This window comes from Prinia subflava, chromosome 33 (assembly GCF_021018805.1).
Source record: "Prinia subflava isolate CZ2003 ecotype Zambia chromosome 33, Cam_Psub_1.2, whole genome shotgun sequence".
Taxonomy (NCBI): Eukaryota; Metazoa; Chordata; class Aves; order Passeriformes; family Cisticolidae; genus Prinia; species Prinia subflava.
The window spans coordinates 94,772-116,724 of NC_086279.1; the positions used below are offsets into that span (position 1 = coordinate 94,772).

At 56.1% G+C, this 21,953-nt stretch overlaps 1 protein-coding gene, 1 long non-coding RNA gene and 2 pseudogenes across 2 annotated transcripts in view; 3 read left to right on the plus strand and 1 right to left on the minus strand.

Annotated features, from left to right (window-relative positions):
• The first annotated feature begins 171 nt into the window (after positions 1-171).
• Positions 172-21,610, plus strand: LOC134563106 (zinc finger protein ZFP2-like; annotated as a pseudogene).
• On the plus strand, positions 4,732-7,673 carry LOC134563101 (uncharacterized). Its single transcript, XM_063420906.1, has 3 exons — positions 4,732-5,067; positions 6,851-7,249; positions 7,354-7,673. Exons 1-3 carry the CDS (start codon positions 4,960-4,962, stop codon positions 7,570-7,572), a joined length of 726 nt encoding a protein of 241 aa, XP_063276976.1. The 5' UTR covers positions 4,732-4,959; the 3' UTR covers positions 7,573-7,673.
• Positions 13,721-21,953, plus strand: part of LOC134563108 (zinc finger protein 271-like) — a 48,479-nt pseudogene continuing 40,246 nt past the window's right edge.
• Positions 20,366-21,953, minus strand: part of LOC134563115 (uncharacterized) — a 32,078-nt gene continuing 30,490 nt past the window's right edge. The window contains exon 4 of the long non-coding RNA XR_010083317.1: positions 20,366-20,502. This is a non-coding gene — a long non-coding RNA (uncharacterized LOC134563115). The remainder of the gene's footprint in view (positions 20,503-21,953) is intronic.

A 21,953-nucleotide genomic window follows, 5' to 3' on the forward strand; every position in this document is an offset into this window, starting at 1 on the left:
GCGGGGCCGCTTTGGAACACCCCCAGGGCAAAGCGCCGCTGCTTTTGGGTGTCGGCACCGCCCCGGCTGGGCTGGGAGCGGAGGAAGAGCAGGAGGAATAGGAGGGACAGAGGAGGAGGAGGAAGAGGAGGAGCAGAAGGAAGTTCCCCCTTCTGGAACCCGGAGGTGAGCGGGGAGAGGTCGGCCAAAATCTATCGTGGGGGGTCTCCGAGAGGTTTTTTGCGGGCCAGGGGATGTTTGAATCTTGCAGGACCCCAAAGCTGAGGCGGAAATGGCCCTGGAAGGATCTCAGCGGGTCCCACGTGGCGATCGCCCGGTACCGGCGGGCAGAGCCTGGAGATGAGGGGGGTCCGGGACCGCCGGGGCTGAAAGGGGCGCTGACTTGTGCAGCTGCACTTGGGCAGCGGCACCATGAAATCTAACGCGCTCAGCCTTGTTTTCTCCTTAAACCAGGATTTCCCATTTCCAAACCTTGGCCCGGTGTAGGACGAGGAGGAGGCCACAAGGAAGGGGAAGATGGCCCGGGAGCCCCAGACAAGTGAAGAGGAAGTCAGTGACCCTTTCCCCCTCTCTCCTGCTCAATCTCCCAGCCCAGCCTGGTCCCCGGCTGCAGCACAACCCCACTGCCGACGCCGTCCTGCCGGGGATGCATTGGGGGATCTCTTTCCCGTTCCCTGTGGCACGGAAGCAAATCCCATCCTCTCCTTGTCCTTCCTCCCCCAGACAAGGAGCTGAGAACGGGGACCAGGGAGGACAAATCCCTGTGTCAGGACGTCATGGAAGAGGCCGTTGTGAGCGGCTCCAAGATGAAGGAATCCAACGGGGAGGAAAAGCCCCAGAGATCCCACACGAGGAGGGGCTGCAAACGCAGACCATGGGGGTCTGAGGAGAAGATATCCTCCCCGAGCCAGGGAGGCAGCCGGAGGTCAGCACTGGAGGTCCCTGAGCAGCTTCACGATGGGGAGAAGCGCCACAAGTGCTCAAAATGTGGGAAGAGCTTCAGCCGGAGATCTTTCCTGATCCGCCACCAGGTCAGACATACTATGCATATTACCTATGAGTGTGATAAATGTAGGAAGAGGTTTCAGAGCAGCTCCCATCTCCTCAGCCATCAACGGATTCACACAGATGAGAGGCCGTTTGTGTGCCCTGACTGCGGGATGGGCTTCAAGCACAACTCTGCCCTCATCACCCACCGGCGCATCCACACCGGGGAGAGGCCCTACGAGTGTGCCGAGTGTGGGCAGAGCTTCACCCAGAGCTCCACCCTGACTGCCCACCGGAGGAGCCACACAGGGGAACGGCCCTATGAGTGTGGGGAGTGTGGGAAGAGCTTCAGCCGGAGCTCCACCCTGGTTGCCCACCAGAGGAGCCACACCGGTGAGGGTCTCTACGAGTGTGAGGAGTGTCGGAAGACCTTCAGCCGGAGGTACCACCTGATACGCCACCAGGCAAGCCACAAGGGGGAACGGCCCTACAAGTGTGGGGAGTGTGGGAAGGGCTTTATCCACAATTCCAACCTGATGCTTCACCAGAGACTCCACACAGGGAAACTGCCCTACGAGTGTGGGGAGTGTGGGAAGAGCTTCAACCAGAGATCCCACCTTACTGTCCACCAGAGGAGGCACACGGGGGAGAGGCCCTACGAGTGTGATAAATGCAGGAAGAGGTTTCCAATCAGCTCTGATCTCCTCAGGCATGAGCGGATTCACACGGATGAAAGGCCCTTCCGCTGCCCCGACTGCGGGAAGGGCTTCACACAGAAATCTGCCCTCAACAAGCACCGGCGCATCCACACTGGGGAGAGGCCCTACGAGTGTGGGGAGTGTGGGCAGAGCTTCACCCAGAGCTCCACCCTGACTGCCCACCGGAGGAGCCACACAGGGGAACGGCCCTATGAGTGTGGAGAGTGTGGGAAGAGCTTCACCCACAGTTCTACCTTGACCCAACACCAACGCAGACACAACTAAGGGAAGCCCTGTGAGTGCCCCTGAGTGCAGGAAGAGCTTTGTGCGCTGCTCCAGCTCCAGTCTCCCAGGGGAGGATCCGCGCTGGATGATCCCCAGTGACCCCCATTGGGCAGAGCCCCGGTGATCTGAGGTGGTCCCTGTGATCCGTTTTGGGAAGACACCTGGCTGGGGGCTCCACATCCTCCTGGCTCCCCATGGGCACCTGGGTACATCCACAGACCAACATCAGAAATCCATTGTGGAGACCAAATTTGTCAACCTCTGATACCAGAAAAATCTCCCTTTTCGCATCTTCTGATGGCATCAAACAACACTGCATAGCCTTGCAGGACTTCTCCAACCTTAATCCATTGTTTCAATTCTCTCTGGTCCAAAAGCATCTTCCACAGCAAACAAGGACGGTTTGTGGCAAAACCCAAAATTGTTGAGATAGTGGGGTGGAAACCCTCCAAAAAGGTTCTTCACACCCACTTAAGCACATGGATGCTCTGCCAGCAGGGACATGTAAATCCTTTTGTTTTGGCCTTGAAATAAAAAGGTTTCTGTTCATCCATTTGAAAACCCTGAAACTGGGGTAGAAATAAAGATGTTGAACTAAGGCATGGATGGGGACATGTGGGTGACACAGACATGGGTGGGGCTATGGCCATGGGAGGGGACATGGGGGACATAGATGGGGACTTGGGGGACATGGATGGGGACATGAACTGGTTCAGCATCAATACCAGCCCATTTGCCACCACAGTGCCATCAGCACCTTCATCTTAGCCATGGTGAAGCACTGCTTGATGCAGTTCCAGCCACCACATCCCCACTGTCACCCAGCGTAGTGTCCCAGCTGAATGGCACCACCCAGCAGGGCAGGACGGGGAACTTGTTCAGCTGGCGACAAGTGGCTCAGAACTGAGTGACAGCCACCAGGGTGTCCCAGGGCCATCGAACTCAGGGGACCCCAACCATTCCTGGGGACAGTTTGAGGACAGGGCAAGGGGTCCGTGTCACCCGCGGAGTCAGGTTGCCCCATGCTGGAGGACTGGAGGCGTCCTGGTGGGAGCATCCCCACAGGTATGGTGAAATTGTCCCCCGATGTGTGTCCTCGTGGCATCGTGTCCCCTCCCTCCATGTGTCTCCATGCCCCGCTGTTACACCTCTGCATGCTCCTGTCCTGCCCCAAGTGTCCCTGTCCCCCGGTGCCAGTTACCAACTCCCCCTATGTCCCTCTCCTTCGCCCCCTTTGGGGACAAAGTCCCAGAGGTCCCGGGGGCCGTGTCCCTCAGGGTGTTCCTGTGGCTGCTTTTGACACTGAGCATCTTTACCTGTCCGTCATGTGGTGGTGTGTGTTTTATTTTATGTTTCTTAGCCAGCCTTTTATTTCATTTGTGTATTAGATATGAAGTTTGTCTCCCCCTGAACCTGCCCTCCCCCATTCTTTGAGACAGGCACAGTCCTTCATTTGTATCGGTTTGTTCTATTCTTGGGTTCTGTACCTTAATTGATATGCATACTGTTATGTGTCAATTCCTTTGCCTGTCAGCTGGCCACTCCCTAGAAGTTTCCCCATTGGCCCTCAAACATGTTATCCCTTCCCTAATCCCCTCCTTTCCCAGTTGTCAATCCCCTGTATCCCTGCCCCTATTTCTAGATCCTTCCCTGCCAATCTTCCCTTGCTTGATGTATCATTTGCTGTTCTGCATTGTTCCCCGCCCTTTGTTATCCCCATTGGATTGAGTTCTGTATTCCCCACCTTAGACTCCTCCCTAGGTATACCCTCATTGGTTGCTTGCTTTATGCCACCCCTTCTATAAAATCCACTGCCAGAGCCCTACTCGGGGTTGTTGGGGCTTTTCGTTCTAGGAGTTCAGTTCTTAGAGCTTAGCTTTTCAGTTGTCAGTACTTTCAATAAACCTCCTGAGTTTACCCCCAGGAATCCGTCTCGTTCTCTGCCTCATCTCTGTGCCCCAGAAAGTGACCACTGAGAACATCGGAGTCCCCAAGTGAAGAGCCACAAACTCCTCAGGGGGAAAGAGTGTCGCACCCCCTTGCCGCTGTGTGTCCTGGACACCAAGAGCATGCATGCGGACTGCGACACCGTCACAGGTAGGGACATCCCACAACACTCTGTGACACTCCACGAACATCCCATGACACCCTTTGTCCTCTGATTTTGGGGTCCTCCCACGCCCCATTTTGGGTCCTTCCCCCTGTTGTTGGGTCCCTTCTCCCTATTTTCTGTCTTTTCCTCCCTATTTTGAGTCGTTCCCCCCACTTGAGTCTGTTCCACCCTATTTTGAATCCTTTCCTTTTTTCCCATCCTTTCCACAATTTTGGGTGCCCTTTCCTTGACACTGGCACATTTTTGGGTGCATCCCAGCCTCTCCAACCCTTACCCTCTGACCCCCAGACATGTCCCCAGCTGTGTCCCCCAACTGTCCCCCGTATCACATGGATTCGGTGCTCCCCATCAGGGATGCCCACAAGTCCCTATGCTGGTCCCTCTTCCCTGAGATCCAGAGCTGTCCCAGCTTCCAGGGGACACCAGTAGCCTCAGGGCTTGGGGCCAGTGGCCTGGTGGGGTTGATGGGAGGGGGTTTGGGGTCATCTTGGGACTGACTATGGGTCTTGTCCACTTTGCAGTGAGGAGCAGCCCCAGCTGGGGATCCTGGGATGGACGGGGGGCAAGAAGAGGTTGGATCTTGATCCATATGGACACCCGAGTCATGGATCCCAGATGCATTCTGGTCTGGATAGCCCCTGGCCTGCAGTTCCCCAGCGCTGGCCAGCCCCCAGCCCAGATGGCTGCCAATCTGGCCTCACCCTGGCCCACCTCATTGGCCCACTAGCCCATCCCAGTAGCCTCAACCCCAAAATCCCCTGAAAATAAACCCAGTTTCAGAACATCAGCTCCAAGTGATTCCTTCAGAGTGAGTGAGAAACTGGGACACCGGCTGGGGGGTGTCTGCAGTGAAAGGAACAAACTTGATGACCTACCATGGAGGCCCTCAAATCAGCATCCACCCCCCAAATTCTCACCGTGGAGGAGGAGGCAGAGGAGGCGGAGGAGGCGGAGGAAGCGGAGGAAGAAGAAGAAGAAGAAGAGGTGAGGGTGTGAAACTCCTTTCTAGTCACATTAGGAAGCTGAGACAAGAGCCAGGGCCGAGTGCAGGCACAGCAGGGACACGGGGATAGCCCCAAAGTCCCCAAGGTCCCCTCGGGGAATGTGGTGCATGGAGGGTGTGGGGCCACGCAGCATCCTTGAGGTAATGTGGGGGGGTGGAAGTAGCAGGGGTGACACTGAAAATGTTGTCACCCGCCCCCCCATAGGACGTGGGCAGCCCCTTGCTTTGGGGTGCTGTTGACAAATTCAGTTAGTGCGGACACAACCTACACATTCAAGCTGGGAATACTTACAGAGTCTCCCACCTCTTAATTCGACTGATCGTGAAATAACTTGGATATCTCAGCTGTTGTGTATGGCACTGTTTGGTAGCAGTGTGCCCACCTTGACCATCATCTCTGGCTTCAGTTTTGTTTAGGGCTATAGACTCTACATCCTGGCATCCTCCCTCAAAGATTCCCTCCCTCTCATCTCCATCACCAAGCTCTGCCTGAAGTCTCCTCATGCTATCGCACTTGGCTGTGAGCAGCCTCTGCCTGCAGCTTCTTTTCCTTCTCCTGATCATGCTCAGTAACAACACCACCTTCCCCAAAGCCTGCTCTCCCTCTCCAGGGGACTTCAACCCCTGAACAGCAGACAGCCCTCTGTGTGTGGCACCAGGGCTTAGAAGGATCACTTCCCCTTAGGAAAAGCCCTGGTTCCCAGGATCGCTGCCCTGCCTCTTCTGCAACTTCTTTCTGCTCCCAGAAACTGCTGCCCACACTTGCTCTGTCTCTGCCTGCCCTTCCACAGCCTCTCCCTTTTCCTTAGGTGCCTCTTCTTCTCTTTTTCCACTGCCTGCTCTCCTGCCTCTCCCTTCTCTCCCACAGCCACTTCTCCAGCTTTGCCTCCTTGTCCCACATTTCTGTCTTTTGCTCCTTCTCCTCATCCTCCTCACCCTACTGATTCCTGTCCTGGCTAAGTCACTCTCTTGGCTTCTAAAAGTTTCCAAGCCTGATCTCCCCTCTCTCTCTCACCCACTAGTTCTTCCTGCACATTCCCAACTCTTCCTCATCTGAACCGCTGTCCATGTTCTTGTGCTCACCCCGCTGCCTCCTCATCCCTGTCCATGTACTCAATGTCTCCCCCGATGCATTCTCCCACTTCAGCCTTATGGAGCCCAAGGTGCATTTGTCTGCTAAGGTCCCTTTCCAGAACCAGCAGAGATTCCAATTTTGGTCTCTCACTTTGCTCTCCATCTGAATGTTTTTGGAAGGAGTCAACCAAATTTTGTAGAAATTCGTTTCTCATCTTGTTTTCCATCTAAATGCTTTAGTAAGTAGTCATGAATCCTTTTATCCTTTTGAGCTGCCATTGATGCCTTAGGATTTTAGCTTTTATATTTTTTCGTATATTTGTAATCCTGCAATTCTTTAGTGTATAACTCTATACTCCATAGAGTGCTTTCCCATTTTGGTCAGACAGAACAATTCCTCTCCAGGCCTGGGAATCAGGGACACTTCAGTGTCTTAGGCCCTGACAAATGTAAACAAAAGAGAGTTGGTGGGGGAGCAAACTTGGGGTAAACGACTTCATTACCTGAAGCTGTAGTTGGAATATTAATCCCAAGATGCAAATGGACCAAACTTATAAAAGAATGGAATTCCGTGAGTTGTCGGCCAGTTTTGAGTATATCCCTTGGGGGGTCTTTGTGTGCCCTGAAATGTACCTGAAGGTTCTTCAACTGCTTTTTATTCCCTTAATTTTGTCTGATCTCTGTTTTTAGGTAGTCCCAAAAAGGCATCAGTCCAAGGCCCTCTCTTTTCCTTCTTGTCTCTCACCTTTCCGATCGTGCCCTAAATCCCCAATTCTCACTCCCCAATCTTGGTTTTGGGGGTCCCACTCCCCTCCCACTCCTTTTGGGGATCTCACCCTGCTTTTCCTCCCTCTCCCCCACACTTCCCATTGCTTCCCCTTTCCTGTGCTCCCCACTCACCCAAGTTCCCTTGGCTCCCAGCTGGGGGGCTCCCAGCACCACCAGTATGGCCCCAGCTGCCCCCACAGGCCCCATCCGCAGCTCTGGGCAGGTGCTGACACCCCAAAAACAGCCATGCTGTGCCATGGGAGGCTCCAAGATCATCCAGTGCTGCTTGATGCTTTCATAAGAAATGACTCAACAGAGCAGGTGAGACTTTTTTGGAGTTTAAAGTCAACTAATCTCCTCTTCCCAATCAATTTCTGGTGTTAGTCTCCATCCACATGGATGTTCCTGCCTCTGCCTTCATCCAGGTGCCTCTGGGGAACCAGGAGGATGTGGAGAGAACCAGCCAGGTGTCTTCCCAGCATGGATCACAGGGAATGTGGGACACCAGGGCTCTGCCTAATGGGGGTCCTCTAATGGGGAGTGCAGTTGGAACAGTGCACAAAGCTCTTCCTGCAGTCGGGGGCCTCACTGGGCTTCCCTTACTTGTGGCTCTGTTGGTCTCTGGTCAAGTGAGAGCTTCCTGAGAAGCTCTTCCCACACTCAGGACACTCGAAGGTCCTCTCCTGGGTGTGGATGCACCAGTGGCTGAGGAGGCTGAAGTTGCGGTTGAAGCCCTTCCCGCAGTCAGGGCAGCAGAAGGGCTTCTCCCCTGTGTGTGTGCGCTGGTGCTTGAGGAATGCTCCGAGCCTTTTTCCCACACTCAGAACACTCGTAGGGCCAGTCCCCAGTGTGGATCCTCTGGTGGGAGGTCAGATTGGACCCAGTGCTGAAGCTCTTCCCACATTCCAAGCACGTGTAAGGCCGTTCCCTGGCGTGCCCGTGCCAGTGGGTGATGAGTCCAGAGCTGTCTCTGAAGCTCTTCCCACATTCCCCGCAGTTGTAGGGCCGTTTCCTAGTGTGGACCTTCTGGTGCCACAGCAGGTGGGAATTTTCGCTGAAGCTCTTCCCACATTCCCAGCACTTACAGGGCCATTGCCCCGTGTGCACCCACTGGTGGTAGAGGAGGTGCAAGCCATGCCTGTACCTCTTTCCACATTCCTCACACTCTAGGGCTGCTCCCCTGTGTTCACCTGAAGGTGGGTGAGGAGACTGAAGCTCCACCTGAAGCTCTTACCACATTCCAAGCACTTTCTGGGACTGCTTTCCATCATGAAGCTACTCAGGGACCACCAGCTCCAAGCTCTGGCAAAAGCTCTGGCCATCTCTGCGGCCAGGGATGGGTCTTTCCTCCTCGGATCCCCAGGATCAGCATTTGCAGCCCCTCCTCATGTGGGATCTCCGGGGTTTTTAGTCCCCGTTGGATTCCTGTGCCATGGAGCTGCTTAAAACAGCCTCTTCCATGAGGTTCTGCTGTGGGGATTTGTCCTCCCTGGTCTCCGTCCTCAGCTGTGTGTCTGGGGGAGGAAGGAGAAGGAGAGGATGGGATTTGCCTCCGTGCCACAGGGAACGGGAAAGAGATCCCCTCAAATGCATCCCTGGCAGGATGGCGCTGGCAGCGGGGTTGTCCTGCAGCCGGGGCCAAGCTGGGCTGGGAGATGAAGCAGGAGAGAGGGGGAAAGGGGCACTGACATCCTCCTCACATGCCTGGGCCTCCTGGGCCTTCTTTCTCTTCCTCACAGCCTCCGCCTCCATCCAGCCAAGGTTTGGGAATGACCACCAAGATTCAGCCCCAAAATACTCCAGACCACCAAGATTTACCTGCAAAAACCTCAGGAATACCAAGATTGAGCCCCCACAAGACCTGCATGGAACATGATCATCCCAAAAAAATTATATCCAGGAGTTTCCTCTGTCTGATCTCTCCACTTTGGACTTCAGGGAGTCCTGCATGTACTGAGGGTTCTCCTCTCTGGCATCCCCACCTTCTCCAGGCTGTCAGGGGTCCCAGGAATCCCCACGGTCCCCCCTCTCTGCCCTTCTGACCTTGGGCTTCCGGGGCTCCCCCTTCTCTCTGCTGCTGGGAGTTCCCTGCAGCCCCTGGGGGTTCCCTGCCTCCCCCTCTCTGGGCTCCCACTTAGCAATGCCAGGGTTCTTGGGGTCCCAGTGCTCCCATTTCCCCTGACTCTGCTTCAGGATGTGGGGAGCTCCAGGGGTTTCCCCTCATCAGGGTGTTCCTCTCTGGGCTGCACACTTCGGTGTCCCAGTGTTCTCCCCTCTCCTGCCTCCTCCATGAAAAAACAACCTCTCAGGTCACCCCCAAAATATTCCCAAAGGGCATTTGGGGCTTAGCTTTGGAGTCCTTCAAGCTCCAGAAACAGTCCCTCTCTTTCCCCTGTACTCCCTCCCTCTCCAAAAAAACCCTCCTGTGGACACCCCAGGATATTTGTGGATGGGAATGTCCTGCTTCCTTTTCAGGGGAGTGTCACACCTGAGCCAGCTGTGCGGTGCAGGACCTTGCCTTGACCCTAAGCACTGTCCCACCTGCAGGATCTGCTTCTCATCATCCTCTTCCTCCTGAGGCCCCAACCCCAGCTTGGTGCTAAACAAAGGGGCTGGGGCAGGGTCAATTCTGCGGGGGCTGCGCACCCCCTTTGCCCCGTCCCCAAATTCCCTCACGGGGGGAGCAGGATCAGGGTCAGGAGGTCTGTGGGGAGGGAAAAGTGGGTGACATCAGGATGGGTGGGTAACACACAGTCTGGGGGGGGACACACGGCTCTTGGGGATCCCCCCTCACTCCCACAGTGCCAGGAACTCAAACCCCAACATCAAGCCCCTGTCCCCTGGCAGCACCTTGTGGGTGGGGTCTGGTGGCAGCTCTGGGGGTCTGGGAGGTCTTAACTGCCCTAAAACCCCCTCCCAGCCCCACAGCCACTCCCAGCCCCCTCAAACCACCCCACAGATCCCCACTGTCCCTCCCTAAACTGCTCTATGCAATATAAATGGCCCAAAGATTCATCAAAACTCTTTCCCATCTCCTCCAAGACCCACACAAATTCTCTCCAACACACACAGCCCTTCCAGAACTCTCAAAACCTCCTCACAGGACCCTTCAAAGCCACATAAACCTCCTCCCAGAACCACAAATGCCCCCCAAGAGCCATCACAACCTCCTCCCAATCCCCTCAGGATCCCCTAAACCCCTTCCCAGCCCCCCATGGCATTGACCAAGAGAGGCTTGTAGACAGGAACATCCACAGCTGGGAGCAGTTCGGGCACTTCAGTGGCGTTTTAGGCACTTCCATCCCTTTGGGCTCTTCCCAGAGGCCTGAAGAGGTTGGAGGGGGGACTGCAGAGAGGGATGAGGGATCCCAAAAGTGGGATTTTGGAGACAGGATGAGGGGCTGTGTGAGCCACTTGCTGGGCTGTCGGTCTGGGGGCTCCCCTGGTGGTCCCGGGGCCCCAGGCTGCAGAGCTGTCACCACCTCCTACTTTGGGTGGTGGTTCTGGTGGGATCTCTGTTCCTTGGGGCTCTTCCTGCAGCCAGAGAACTTGTAGGGACCCTCCTCCAGGTGGATCCTCCAGCTGTTCCATCAGCTTTGGGCTCCTACTGGAAGTGACTGGGTTCTCCTGGGATCATATAGAGATCATACTGGGAGTGACTGGGAATGACTCCAAGCATGCTGAGGGCAACTGGGATATACTGGGAGTGTCTGTAACACTATTGGGGTTGATGGGGACCACACTGGGACAACTGGGATCATGCTGGAGGCAACTGGGAGCAAGTGGGAGTGCCTGGGTCTACACTGAGGGCAACTGGGCATGACTGGGACCCTGGTGACTGGGACTCTGCTGGAGGCCACTGGTATCACACTGGGAGGAACAGGGAGCAATTAGAACCAGTTGCTGAGAGCAACTGGGATCACACTGGGAGTGACCGGGCTCTGGGAAGGACAGAATGGTGAGGAGCAGGAGGACAACTCCCATCCCAGCCCCACAGATACCCCCCATTCCCACTGATCCCCCCAGCCCCTGGCTCCTCCTACTCACCCCTGCTCTGACTGTACTGGACTTGCAGCATCTCCAGGTCGGTGCTGGATGTGCTGGGCACACTCACCAACCTGGGTCTGGGAATCCAGATATTCCAGCTCAAATCTGGCCCTGCTCAAAGGGGGTCCCATCCATGTGCATCCAAAGGTGGGTGAGGAGGCTGGAGCTCCAGCTGAAGCTCTTCCCACATTCCAAGCACTTGGAATGGCTTCTCCCTGCCATGGAGCTGCTCAGGGACCACCAGCTCTGAGCTGCATCTGGATCTCTGGCTTTCGAAACACAGGGTGAGTCTTTCCTTCTTGGGGCTCCCTGGGCTGAGTTTGGAGCCCCTCCTCATGACAGATCTCTGTACCTTTTTGTCCCCACGGCATTCCTGTGCTGTCAAGCCTTTCAAAATGGCCTCTTCCACGAGGTTCTGCCAGAGGGATTTGTCCTCCCTGGTCTCTGTCCTCAGCTCATTTTCTAGAGGACAAGGACAAGGACAGGAAGGAACAAGAAAAAAGAAGAAAGAAAGAAAGACAGAGGGAAGGAAGGAAGGAGGGAAGGAGATTTATTCTTGTGCCAGATAAAAGAAGAAACAGATTTCTCCAATCCATCCCTGGCAGGACGGATTTGGCAGTGGGGTTGTCCTGCAGCTGGGACCATGTTTGGCTAGGAGATGAAGCAGGACAGTGGGGGAAAGGGGTAGCAACTTCCTCCTCACTTGCCTGGGGCTCCCGTGCCATCTTCCTCTTCCTTGCAGCCTCTTCCTCTATCTAGCTAAACTTTGGGAACTGGAATTCCTGATTTAGGGGAAAAAAAGGTGTGAGCCCATTAGCTTGGGTGTTCCTCCTGCCCAAGTCCATCTCTAGAAGTCACCAGGTGCCTGGTGTCCAGAAAAACCTCCAGACCACCAGGATTCAGACACCTACAAAATAACACAAATTTTCAAGATTCTGTAAAAAAATACCTACCTAGGAGTTCCCCATCTATGGTCTCTCAACTTTGGGGTTCAGAGGGTCCCCTTATCTGGGCTTCTTCAGCTCCAGTGTCTATTGGTATCCCCTCTCTCTAGACTGCTGGGGCTCATGGTAATCATAGAGGATCCCTTTCTCTGCCCTCCCCAGCTGGGTGTCAGAGGGGCTCCAGGGGTACCACCTGTGTGGGGTCCCTGTTTCAGGGCCCCGGGGTATCCATGGGTCTCAAGATCTCCAGGCTGCAGGGGTTCCCCCTATGCAGGCTCCGCGTTCCAGGCTCCCGGGGGTCCCCCAGCTCCGGTACCGCCCTTCTCCGCTCTCCCAACCCACACCCCCGCCGGTACCGGGCCATCGCCACGTGGCTCCAGGCTGACAATGCAGTGCTTGACCCGGGCAGCCCAACCCCACCGCGGCAGGGTCCCACGCATCCCCGGCCCAGCGCCGGGGCTCTGCCGGCAGCCAACACCGGCACCCCCCAAAATTCTGCCGTCTCGGAGCCACAGAGCGGGCGCCCGGCCCTTGGCCCCGAGCACAGAGCTCTGCCCGGGGGCTCCTGGGGAAAGGCGGCGGCGCTCGGCAGCGGCCCCAGCCCGCCCAGCGCGCGGCAATTCCCCCGCTTCGGGACAAATTCCTGCCCCAAAGGAGGCGCTTGCAACGCCCGCCCGCGCCTCCTCCCTGCCCCGCAGATCTCGGCAGCTGCCCCGCTGTCGCAGGTGCGGCTTTGCAGCAGGGAGGCCCCTGGGCTGTGCCCCCTCCCAGGCCGTGCCTGCCCCGGTGCTGATCTTTGGCCCGGCCTCTCTCGTTCCTCCCGGCTCCCGCACAGTCCCGGGCTCACCGGGCACCGACCGCCCGGCGCCGCAGGGCCCCGAGCCCCTGCTCTGCAAAGGGCCAGTGTCCATTGCCGGCCCCTGGCCGGGGGCTCCGGCCATTGCCCACCGGAGTCCTGCACAACCCGCACCTCCCACCGCACCTCCCTCGAGCCGGGCACCGCGGCTTCCGCAACCATACAGAATACTCAGTTCACGGGATCTTTGTTAGCTCTGCTTAGATCTGCAAATCCAGCTGCTGCCGAGACAATCCTATCTCACACTGAAGGCTTCCCATCCAAAATGCTGCCTTCAGTCCTGACACACCGTTAAGAAATCCAAGAGCAAAAGAGACAGCGGATCTTGCAAAATCACATTCCAGAAGATTTTGGTATAAAATCACAAATATTAAGAGAAGCTAAGAAAGTCAACAAGAGCACACAGCAAGCTTTGAACACTGGGATTAGAAGAGCTCAAACAATCCATTTGATTAGAATGAGCCCTCTCTTTCTGACATGTGAGCAATGCCATCGAATTTCCCAAACCAGGGCAATGAGGACCCCTGGTGCAGCAAAGGAACAACTCCTCTCCCTGAGCAGGAGAAAACGTGATGAACTGACCAGAACCCCCACTCCCTGTCTTCCTGCACCTGCCGGTGGAGGAGGTAGAGCTAGAAAGGAGGCAGAGATCGGCAGAAGGTGCTTTTAAAGCTTTATTTTACTTCTCACTATCCTGCTCTGATTTTGATGGCAATATATTGAATTAAGGTCTCTAATTTCAAACTTGTTTTGCTCATGACTACACTTGCTGAGTGATCTGTCCTAGTCCTTATGTCAAGCCATTAAGCCTTTCTATTCTATATTCTCTCTCCTGTTCATCTCTGGAGGAGCGTGAGAGAGCAACTTTGGTGGGTGCCTGCCGTCCAGCCAGGGTACACTGACTTCCTTTCCTTCATTCTTTCTTTCCAGAGGTCACTGTGAAGAGGTTGAGTGGGGCTTTGATGGAGGGAGTGAAGGTGGCAGGGAGCAGCAGGCACAGGAGGCACAGGGATGTGGGACAGGCATCAGAGGGCCCAGGCAGCTGGCAAGGCCTGGCCCAGCAGCAACCCTGTGCCCTGCCCAAGGTGCTCCCACCAGGGCCTGGGCCCCAGAGGCAGGGGAAGAGCCCAGTCCCAGGGACGGCGTTTCTGCCCCAACCCCCATCCAGCCCAGCCTCCCCCGTGTGTGCAGTGACCGCAGGCACAGGCTGCACTGGACAGCGTGACCTGCTGGGGACATGGAGAGCTGGCCCCACTGTGACACTGCCCTTGGGATTTCACAGGCACCAAACAAATCACAGCCAGCTATGCCCCTTGTCATGTCCCACCCATTAGAGAGCATCACACCCAGCCTTGCTCCTTGTGATGTCCCAGGCATCAGAGCACATCCCAGCCCTGCTTCTTGTGATGTCAAAGGCTCAGCGAGTATATGAGGTGTGGGAAGAGCTTCTAGGAGCTCAGTCTTGACCAAACACCAACAGACCCATCACCACGGGAAGCCCTGTGAGTGCCCTGAGTTCAGGAAGACCTTTGTGCTCTGCTCCAGCTCCATCCCCCAGGGAAGGATCTGTGCTGGATGATCCCCAGTGACCACCGCTGGGCAGAGCCCTGGTGATCTGTGGTGCCAGTGATCAGTGTTGGGAAGACACCTGGCTGGGGGCTCCACATCCTCCTGGCTCCCTGTGGCCTGGATTTTCTTTTCATATCTCTTTGTCCTTTCAAAATTCCCAAAAACAGGCTAAAAATAAAGATGTAAAACAAAAACATGGATGGAGATGTGGTGTGGACATGGGCATGCACAGTAACAATGGGGAGACCATGCAGGGCATGTGGGGGATTCTGTCTTTAAAGACAGAAGGGTTCCTGGGAGGGACTTGGGGTTTTCTGAGGGCATTGGGCACCCCAGGCCAAGCAGCTCTGGTTGGTTTGGGAGACCCTAAAAGAAGTTCTGGGGCAGCTGATCAAGGACCCCCTGCCATAGACCTATCACCATGTCCCCTTGTCCCAGTTCCCCTGTCCAGATACCACTCTCCCAGCTGTCGCCCGCTGAGCCCTCCACCCTTTTCTCTGTTCCCCTCTGTCCTGATTTCAACCTACTCCTATCCCAGTCAGGATCCCATTTGTAGTCCCTATCTCCATTACCTGTCCCTGCCCCATTGCTGGTCCCATTCCTGAGGAGGCCTCAGGGCTCCCCACCTCGGCCTGGCTGTGGCACACGAACCCTTCAGCCCTGCTGCCGCCCTTGCCCAGCTGCACACAGCACAAGGCTTTGGGCATTTCTCACAGGCCCCAGCTGGCCACAGCAGCCCCTCCTGCCAGCACCCGCTGTGCCTCACAGCCCTCCCTGCTGCTGGGGCCATGCAGGGCACACGGGCCTGCAGGAGCCTCCTGTTCTTGCCACAGGAGCGAGGCTGCAGCTCCAGCCTTTGGGCCCTGGGCCGCGGCAGCCCAGGGGAGGTCCAGCTGCAGAGCTCGCAGCCCCGTGTGTGTTTCACTGCTTTAGAACTCTGATCCCCATCCCATATTTTCTGTCTGGTTGATATTTCGATATTTCCAGTTGCAATCTCTTATTCCTATTCCCGGTCGCATTCCCAATTCCTGTCCCCACTGCCGATTCAAGGTCTCGTTCCCTACCCCTGTCTCAATTTCCAATCACTGTTCCCATTCCCGGTCTTTTACTCGATCCCTGTCTCCATTCCCCGTCGCTGTCCCCTCTCACCAGACACCGCCGCCATCGCTCCAGCCATACGCCCGCCCTGGTCCTGACCTGAACTGGGAAACCCCGCGCTGCTCCCGCCCACCAATCACAGCGCGCGATCGTTCCTTGATTTGCATAACCACGCCCTTTGGTTCGGTCCCGCCCAGCGCCGGCGGCAGCTCGCCCGGGCGCTGTTTGCTCCCAGTTCCCTCACAGTGCTCCCAGTAAGAGCCAGACTGACAGGGAAAGCGCTCCCAATTCCTTCCCGCTGCTCCCAGGATCGCTCCTGGTGCCGCGCCGGGCGGGGCAGCTTTGGAACCGCCACAGGGCAAAGCGCCGCTGCTTTTGGGTGTCCGCACCGCCCCGGCATGGCTGGGAGCGGAAGAACAGCAGAAGGAGGAATAGGAGGGACAGAGGAGGAGGAAGAGGAGGAGCAGGAGGAAGTTCCCCCTTCTGGAACCCGGAGGTGAGCGGGAAGGGAGAGGTCGGCCAAAATCTATCGTGGGGGGTCTCCGGGAGGGTTTTTTTGCGGGCAAGGGGATGTTTGGATCTTGCAGGACCCCAAAGCTGAGGCGGAAATGGCCCTGGAAGGAGCTTGGCAGGTCCCACGTGGCGATCGCCCGGTACCGGCGGGCAGAGCCTGGAGATGAGGGGGGTCCGGGACCGCCGGGGCTGAAAGGGGCGCTGACTTGTGCAGCTGCACTTGGGCAGCGGCACCATGAAATCTAACGCGCTCAGCCTTGTTTTCTCCTTAAACTAGGATTTCCCATTCCCAAACCTCTGCTCGGTGGAGATGGAGGAGGCCACAAGGAAGAGGAAGATGGCCCGGGAGCCCCAGACAGGTCAGGAGCGAGTCATTAAGCCTTTCCCCCTCTCTCCTGCTCCATCTCCCAGCCCAGCCTGGTCCCCGGCTGCAGAAGAACCCCACTGCTGATGCTGTCCTGCCGGGGATGCATTGGGAGATCTCTTTCCCGTTCCCTGTGGCATGGAGGCAAATCCCATCCTCTCCTTGTCCTTTCTCCCCCAGACAAAGAGTGGAGAACAGGGACCAGGGGGGACAAATCCCTGTGTCAGGACGTCATGGAAGAGGCCGTTGTGAGCGGCTCCAAGATGAAGGAATTCAACGGGGAGGAAAAGCCCCAGAGATCTTGCACAAGGAGGGGCTGCAAACAAAGGTCATGGGGGTCTGAGGAGAAAATATCCTCCCTGAGCCAGGGAGGCAGCCGGAGCTCGGAGCTGGAGGTCCCTGAGAAGCTTCATGGTGGGGAGAAGCGCCACAAGTGCTCAAAATGTGGGAAGAGCTTCAGCCAGAGATCCTCCCTGATCCGCCACTGGAAAATCCACACCGGGGAACGGCCCTACAAGTGTGATCAATGCTGGAAGAGGTTTCAGAGCAGCTCCCATCTCCTCAGGCACAAGCAGATTCACACGGATGAGAGGCCCTTCCGCTGCCCCGACTGCGGGATGGGCTTCAACCAAAATTCCACACTTGTCATCCACCGGCGCATCCACACCGGGGAGAGGCCCTACGAGTGCCCCGAGTGTGGGAAGAGCTTTAGCCAGAGCTCCAAACTGATTGTCCACCAGAGAAGCCACACGGGGGAGCGGCCCTATGAGTGTGGGGAGTGTGGGAAGAGCTTCACCCAGAGCTCCACCCTGACTGCCCACCAGAGGAGCCACACCGGGGAGAGACCCTATGAGTGTGGGGAGTGTGGGAAGAGCTTCAGCCATGGCTCCACCCTGACTGCCCACCAGAGGAGCCACACTGGGGAGAGACCCTATGAGTGTGGGCAATGTGGGAAGAGCTTCAGCAGGAGCTACTACGTGATTGTCCACCAGAGGAGTCACTCAGGGGAACGGCCGTATGAGTGTGGAGAGTGTGGGAAAAGCTTCAGCCAGAGCTCCCACCTGATCGAACACCAGAGGAGGCACACGGGGGACAGGCCCTATGAGTGTGATAAATGCAGGAAGAGGTTTCAGACCAGTTCCCATCTCCTCTTGCACCAGCGGATTCATACGGATGAGAGGCCTTTCCGCTGCCCCGACTGTGGGAAGGGCTTCAAGCAAAACTCCCACCTCGTCAGGCACCACTGCATCCACACGAGGGAGAGGCCCTACGACTGTCCCGAGCGCGAGAAGAGCTTCTCACAGAGCTCTCAACACCAACGGAGCCACCACTAAGGGAAGCCCTGCGAGTGCCCTGAGTGCAGGAAGAGCTTCATGAGCTGCTCCAGTTCCATCCCCCATGGGAGGATCCACGCTGCATTATCTCCAGTGACCCCCAGTGGGCAGAGCCCCAGTGATCCATGGTGCCGGTGATCTGTGTTGGGAAGACACTTGTCTGGGGGCTCCACATCCTCCTGGCTCCCTGTGGCATGGATTTTTTTTTCATTTCTCTTTGTCCTTTCAAAACTCACAAAACTAGTGCAAAAATTAAGATTTTGTACTAAGACCTGGATGGGGACTTTTGGAGATCTTCCAGGGGATGTGGGGGATGCTAGATGTGAGGGAGTTAAGCGTTCCCTGCAGGGACTTGGGGGTTTCTCAGTGCTTTGAGCACCCCAGGCCATGTGGCTCTGGCTGCGCTGGGAGACCCTGGTAGATGTTCTGGGACAGCTGGTCAAGGACTCCCTGCCTTGGAACTGTCCTCATGCCTGCCCATTCTGGTTACCGGTGTCCCCTGTCCAGGATTTCCCTCTCCCGACTGTCACTCCCGTTGTTCCCTGCCTGTTCTCATATCACTGCACTCCTGGTTGTGTCCTGCTCCCTTCCCAGTCCAGATCCCATTCCTGATCTCATTCCCTGTCCCATGTTCTTTGTCTGCTTGCCATTCCCGTGTTCCCACTCCCAAATCCCCTGCCCTGTTCCTGTTTTTGTATTCCTGGTACCCCTGCCAATCCTGCATTTTAATTTCTACATTCTCTGTCCTGTTCCCATACTCCCATTTCCAGTCCCGTTCCTGTATTCTCGTTTCAGGTCCTATCTTCCTAATCCCCATCCCATATTCTCTCTCCGGCCTGTTTCCATATTCCCTGTCCTGTCGCACTATATTAGGAACAGCAATAGTAACGACACGGACTCTCAAGCTTAGTTGCACAAGAGAGCGTGTTTTATTCTTCAAGATCCTTTCCTACAGAGAGTTCCAAAAGGGTAAAACTTTTATTGGCCATCAAACCAACACATCACCATCAGTGGACAGTTAGGAATAACACCCCTCAACCAATTCTTGCAAGTAAACAGCAAGGAGACAAACAAAACCTGCAAAGGTTGTTTTCCTTCTCCAAGGACTGTTTGAGTTTCTCCTCACAATTTCTCAGGCCAGTATGAGAAAGTTATGTGACTTAGTTTCACACAGACACTGTGCTGCCTGCCTGATCTCTCGCATTCAGCATCCGCTGTCTGAATCCAATATTCCCATCGCGATTCAAAATTCAAGGGTCAAATTCCACATCCCTCCCCCAAATTCCCATTGCCAGTCCCTGTCGCCATTCACAGTCACATTGCCAGTCCCACTCCCAGACCCTTTTCCTATTACCAGTCACATTCTTGTTCTCAGTCCTGTTCAGTCCCTTGTTCCTGGTCCCTGATTCCATTTCTGGTCCAAATCCAAGATCCTGTTTTCTATTCCCAGTCTCTGTCCCCATTTCTGCTCCCAGACCCCTATTCCTGGTCTCTGTCCCCCTTCCTGATCCCTGTCCCTATTCTTGATCCCTGTCCCCATTTCCGATGCTATTCCCAGTCCCCGTTTCCTCTTCCCAGTCCTTGTCCCATTCCCAGTCCTATTATCAGTTCCCATCCCCTATTCTCAATGGCAGTCCCATTCCTGGTCCCAGTCCCTTTCCCAGTCCCTGACCCCATTGCTGTCCCTGTCCCCATTCCCGGTGCCACTCCCCAGGGGTGCCTTTCACATGGGGCCCTCAGGGCTCCCCACCTCGGCCTGGCTGTGGCACACGAACCCTTCAGCCCTGCTGCTGCCCTTGCCCAGCTGCACACAGCACAAGGCTTTGGGCATTTCTCACAGGCCCCAGCTGGCCACAGCAGCCCCTCCTGCCAGCACCCGCTGTGCCTCACAGCCCTCCCTGCTGCTGGGGCCATGCAGGGCACACGGGCCTGCAGGAGCCTCCTGTTCTTGCCACAGGAGCAAGGCTGCAGCTCCAGCCTTTGGGCCCTGGGCCGCAGCAGCCCAGGGGAGGCCCAGCTGCAGAGCTCACAGCCCGAATGTGTTTCACTGGAACGCTTCGGAACACTAAACCCCATCCCATATTCTCTCTGAGGTCGATGTTTCCACCTTCCCTGTCCCGTTCCCATATTCCCATCTGCAGTCCCATTTCCGGTCCCTGTCCCCTCTCACCGGACACCGCCGCCATCGCTGGGGCCTCCAGCCCGGCCTTCACGTTACCATGGAAACCCCGCGCTGCTCCCGCCCACCAATCACAGAACGTGATCGCTCCTCGATTTGCATAAACACACCCTTTATTTTGGCCCCGCCCAGCGCCGGCTGCAGCCGCGTCTGAGCGCCGTTTGCTCCCAGATCCGTCCCAGTGCTCCCAGTAAGAGCCATATTGGAAGGCAAAGCGTTCCCAGTTCGTTCCTGATGCTCTCAGGATCGCTCCCGGTGCTCCCAGGATCGCTGCCGGTGCTGCGCGGGGCGGGACTTTGGAACCCCCCCAGAGCAGAGCGCGGCTGGAGGAGGAGCTGAGGATGGAGACCAGGGATGACAAATCCCTGCTCCAGAATCTCGTGGAAGAGGCCGTTTTGAGCGGCTCCATGGCACAGGAATACAACGGGGAGGGAAAGTCGCTGAGATCCCGCACGAGGAGGGGCTGCAGACACAGATCAAAGGGATCCAAGGAGGGAAGACCCACCCTGGGCCAGGTAGGCGGCTGGAGATGCCTCTGGAGCTCGGAGCTGGAGGTCCCTGAGCAGCTTTACAATGAGAAGAAGCTCCACAAGTATTTGAAATGTGAGAAGAGCTTCAGCCGCAGCAGCCACCTGTTCAACCATTGGAGGATCCACATAGGCGAACGGCCCTACGAGTGTCGGAAATGTGGAAGAGCTTCAGCCAGAGCTCCTACCTGATCAAACAGCAGACGATCCACACAGGGGAGAGGCCCTACGGGTGTGGGCAATGCAGGAAGAGGTTTCCAACCAGCTCTGGTCTCCTCGTACACGAGCAGATTCACACAGATGAGAGGCCCTTCTGCTGTGGCATGGGCCACAACCCATCAACCACAACTCCCACCTTGTTAGCCACTGGCTAACACACCGGGAGAGGCCCTATGAGTGTCCCCATTGTGAAAAGAGCTTCAGCCAGAGCTCCAAACTGACTGTCCATCAGAGGAGCCACTCTGGGGAAAGGCCCTACGAGTGTGATAAATGCAGGAAGAGGTTTCCAATCAGGTCTGATCTCCTCCAGCACCAGCAGATTCACACGGATGAGAGGCCCTTCCGCTGCCCTGACTGCAGGAAGGGCTTCAGGGAGAATTTTGACCTCATCAACCACCGGCGCATCCACACCCAGGAGAGGCTCTACGAATATCCCAAGTCTTGGAAGAGCTTCTCCAGGAGCTCTCACTAGACCAGACACCAAGAGAGCCAACACTAAGGAAAGTCCTGTGAGTGCCCCATGTGCAGGAGGAGCTTTGTGCGCTGCTCCAGCTCCATCCCCCATGGGAGGATCTGCGCTGGATGATCCCCAGTGACCCCCGGTGGGCAGAGCCCCGGTGATCTGTGTTGGGAAGACACCTGGCTGGGGGCTCCACATTTTCCTGGCTCCCTGTGGGCACCTGGACACATCCATGACCAACATCATAAATCCATCGTGGAGAGCAGATTTGTTGACTTCTGACCTCAGAAAAATCTCACTGTTTGCATCTTCTGATTACATCAAGTAACGCTGCATGGCCTTGGAGGTCTTCTCCAACATAAATCCATTGTTTCAATTCTCTCTGGCCCATGAGTATCTTCCATAGCAAATGGGGATGGACTGGGGCAAAACCCACAATTGTGGAGACTGTGGGGTGGAAACCCCTCCAAAACAGGTTCTTCCCACCCACCCAAGCATGTGGATGCTCTGCCAGCAGGGACATGTAAATCCTGCTGGATTAATTAAATTTTGTTTTTGCCTTGAAACAAAAAGGTTTCTGTTCATCCATTTGAAAGCCCTGAAATTGGGGTAAAAAAAAGATGTTGAACTAAGGCATGGATGGGGACATCAGGGACATGGATTGGGACACAGACATGGATGGGGCCATGGGGGGACATGGATTGGGACATCAGGGAACATGGACACGTCGAGCACATGGATAGGTACACAGATATGGATGGGGACATGGGAGGACATGGACATAGATGAGGACATTGGGGACATGGATGGGGACATGAACTGGGACAGCATCAATGTCACCACCCATGCCACCACAGTGCCACCAGCACCTTCATCTTGCCCATGGTGATGCACTGCCAGATGCTGTTCCTACCA

Excerpts from the sequence above, each read along its gene's own strand:
- LOC134563101 (XM_063420906.1), top strand. The coding sequence starts at position 4,960 with ATGGAGGCCCTCAAATCAGCATCCACCCCCCAAATTCTCACCGTGGAG. Across the intron at positions 5,068-6,850 it reads AAGAAGAAGAAGAAGAAGAG|GTAGTCCCAAAAAGGCATCA; the intron begins GTGAGGGTGTGA and ends CTCTGTTTTTAG. Across the intron at positions 7,250-7,353 it reads GAAATGACTCAACAGAGCAG|GTGCCTCTGGGGAACCAGGA; the intron begins GTGAGACTTTTT and ends GCCTTCATCCAG.